This window comes from Dipteris shenzhenensis, chromosome 14, assembly GCF_047967505.1.
Source record: "Dipteris shenzhenensis isolate YYH24624 ecotype China chromosome 14, Dip_SZ_1.0, whole genome shotgun sequence".
Lineage (NCBI taxonomy): Eukaryota > Viridiplantae > Streptophyta > Polypodiopsida > Gleicheniales > Dipteridaceae > Dipteris > Dipteris shenzhenensis.
This window is the reverse complement of record NC_141609.1, coordinates 55,143,888-55,147,097: the sequence shown is the minus strand read 5'-3', so window position 1 is coordinate 55,147,097 and position 3,210 is coordinate 55,143,888. Positions and strand designations below refer to the sequence as shown.

At 45.8% G+C, this 3,210-nt stretch overlaps 1 protein-coding gene across 3 annotated transcripts; it reads right to left on the bottom strand.

The window, feature by feature from the left end:
* Positions 1-771: 771 nt before the first annotated feature.
* On the bottom strand, positions 772-2,740 carry LOC147894840 (Plastid-lipid associated protein PAP / fibrillin family protein). Of its 3 annotated transcripts, none has more exons than XM_087384903.1 (8): positions 2,566-2,740; positions 2,365-2,478; positions 2,151-2,282; positions 1,876-1,962; positions 1,695-1,775; positions 1,471-1,557; positions 1,320-1,396; positions 772-1,226 (listed from the first exon to the last, which is right to left on the bottom strand). In XM_087384903.1, the coding sequence occupies exons 1-8, from the start codon at positions 2,707-2,709 to the stop codon at positions 1,106-1,108; spliced, it is 843 nt and encodes a 280-aa protein (XP_087241029.1). In that variant the 5' UTR covers positions 2,710-2,740; the 3' UTR covers positions 772-1,105. The 3 variants fall into 3 exon arrangements, with proteins under 3 accessions (XP_087241029.1, XP_087241030.1, XP_087241028.1); XM_087384902.1 differs by having other exon boundaries at positions 774-1,226; positions 1,876-1,971; XM_087384904.1 differs by lacking the exon at positions 1,695-1,775 and having other exon boundaries at positions 773-1,226; positions 1,876-1,971.
* Positions 2,741-3,210: the final 470 nt, after the last annotated feature.

Sequence of the window (3,210 nt, the reverse complement as noted above, 5' to 3'; positions counted from 1 at the left end):
CATGGACGCTATATAACATTTCTCCTCGTCCATTTCCTTGACCACCTTAAAATAACTGCTGTCCGCAAAGTGTCCTTCTTGAGAAGAGACGCAATCAACTGTGGACAGTACTCCTCTCTCCATGCTTCCTTGCCACTCATTCAGAAGCCAGACAGTCCTGCTGGGCATGAGTATGAGCCATCTCTATTGCACGTTGCAAGAATCTCTCTCTCCAAGGCTCTTCAGTCAAGAACCATTTCCAAATCCTTTCCACATACTCATCAGAGGCTGCCCCCCCAAAACACAACCCCAAAAACAGACATTTCATGATTTCCATGCTGCCTATCAGCATATCTACACATGTTCCAAAAGTGTAGTATTGGCACCATCCCACCTCTATTCTCTTCTCCACACCTCTATGCCACTTGTGAGAAGAGGAGTGTGCTCCAACCCAAGGTATTCACAGCCTCCACTAGATGATTTGTAAAAGAGTGTCAGCTGCGTGTAGTCTTGTCTCTATAAGCCCACCTTGCTCTCAAAAATGCTCCGAATTGTGCAACAATTTCTGTGCATCATCCTAAGAGCACAAGTGCAGAGGGATTTTTTTTTTTTTGAGAGGGTAGAGAGAGAGAGAGACAGAGAGAGACGTGTAAACTAAATCCTTGGACTTGTGCACGCCTGTGTGCATGAGAATGTGTGAATGTGGATGCTAGTGCGTGTTCACAAGAGCAGGTATGTGTGACATTATACATAGACATATTGGAAGGCTGGGACCAGGAATTGATCGAATTAATTTTTGTACAGAAAAAATACAGCCTATATGCCGAATATACAAAGTTAAGGTTATGCCAGATGCATCCTCTTAGAAGCAAATAGATTGAATAAAAGGTTCGATTAAAGACCATGAGAGACAGGAGTCAACACCATAGCTTGTTGCTCCCAATTGACTTTAGATTGAAGGGAACATAATTCCAAAAGGGGGCAAGGGGCAAGGGGGAAGTCTGCTGATCCTAAAAACAGCAAAAGTCTACATTACTCTGCGGGAAGCTCAATAGGTCTCCCAAACATCTCAAATCATAGACCTTGGACGCAGGGCACGTTGTTGAAAAGGCACAAGACGTACTTCCTAAAAGGTTTGGAGAGCCTGAGTCCGAGTAAAAATGAAGATTCCTCCACTTCCAAGTGCCCTCCCTAGAAGCATCTCATTGTCCACGAACGAAATATAGTATAGTAGTCCAAGAGGAGCCCTACAGAGCATCATAACAAGGAGAATTGAAGCGAATTCACGAACTTAGTAAGATAACGCATCAGCTCTGAATCAACGCATGCTTCAAACGTACCTTCCGACATCAGTTTTGACTTTATCTTCGGTTCTGAGGGGGATACGTGCACTGAATCCCCGAATGAACTGCAAAACCTGGCCAAAAAACCGATGCTCAGTGAGGCGAGAGCAGATGTTGCGGAAGATCCTCCTCCCAAAAATGCACATACCTCCAAGCTGAGAAATGTACGGGGCAAGACTGCAGGAGCAATTAAAGCTTGCAACTCCTCGCTCATTATCAAACTTCCAACATTAGCCTGCATCAATCGCGCCCCAGGAAAAGATGAGAAACAAACTTTTGATAGACAACTAAGGAAGACCGCTCAGCAATTCTTAATTTTTGATAGTCCTTTTCAGTTAGGAGCTCAATAATCGAAGCCTTTGGCTAACGAACTTCTTCAAATTGTAGGATAATGTTCCTGGCACTCGCTACGCGAAACTTAGCCGTGACCGTCAAGGTTGCTCCATCAACTTCCTGGTTAAAGTAAGAAAATCATCACGCGCATTGCTGGGAATGGCAAGAGTATAAGCAATCACTACGTCAAAATATGCAACGGTGGAGCCAATGGGCTAACTTGTAGAACACCAGGGACGCTCCATCGGACCACGTTCCTCACGACCCCGTCAGCTTTACTATCGAGGCACTCAAATTTTTGGAATATCTGTCCTACCTGTCCAAAGTAGTTAGCTAATTCGCATAATGACATCTTACATTTCCAATCTTAACCAGTGCAATCAAGCTCTATGTCTGCTCCTGAGCAAATTAAACGCGACGAACTGCAGATGACCTTGTCGAATTCCCGCAATCAAAACAGTTACTTCATACGGCCCAAAACTTCGATCGCCTCACCTGAAAAAATGGCAATTGAGCAGCCTGCAAAATGGAGAGGACGTCCAACGCACTTGTATACTGTAACAGCCACGTTCCATCTAGTTTCTTCAAGTCCAGGGGAAAGCCGGCATCGAAGGCTTCAACAGCAACCTGCCGTTCTCACGCGCTTCACATAAGGCAATCAGACTAGTGAAAAACCGCGCCAACACGAAGCCAAATCAAATGAACTGACCATAGATTCTTCCACAAGAGCGCGCTGCTCAGCGGAGGACACCAACCCGCGTTCTGTCTCGCGAACGGCCCTGAGGAGGCTATGCTTGACATGTTGGACTTGGACATCCACGGTCTGATCCAGCAGCAGCAGAACCTCAGAGCCAAGTCTGCCAGAACCATAATTTAATTTTCACATCCAACTGCAGAGAAACGATTCTACCTGGGTTTCTGCCGAGGCAAGAGCAGCGCAGCAATGCAGGCGTTTGGAAAAGCTGCAGCGTGTCGCAGTAGCAGCTGCAGCTGAAGCAAGGGAATGGGAATAGGAGGGCAGGAAAGACGGAGAAGAAGCAACCTTGGTCGCCATTACCTTCGCCCCTCTATTATGCCTCAATACCCATAAGGCCCTGTGCTCGGCAAAATTCCGATTTTTTAAAGTATTTATTCGTGAATTGGACCCTTCGTTTTTGTGGGAGCCTCTCTAGCAGGGTCGGTGATGATCCGACCTCCGTGTTGGAGTGTCTCCTTGAATGTAGGAGGGCCGCTACTCCTAGACCGTCGCGACTTTGTGCATGTGTTATCTCCTTATATGGCGCGTCTCTGTTGGAGCAAGGGAGAACCTCAGGCTGTGGAGTGACCTTGCGAGCATGGAAGCGCCGCAGCTCCTACAGGTTGTTTTCAAGTATAATTCATTTGTGAAATCTGATGGATTCTCTGTGTAAGACCACTTGATTAAAACAACTCTTATGGCATTCTATACTCATAAACCAATTGTTTTTCCACATTCGGATTGCTTAACGGATGCACTTAATGATGTTAAGTTTGCTATGTGCCTACTTGGTGTGTTCCTTATGTATTTGTTTTGTTT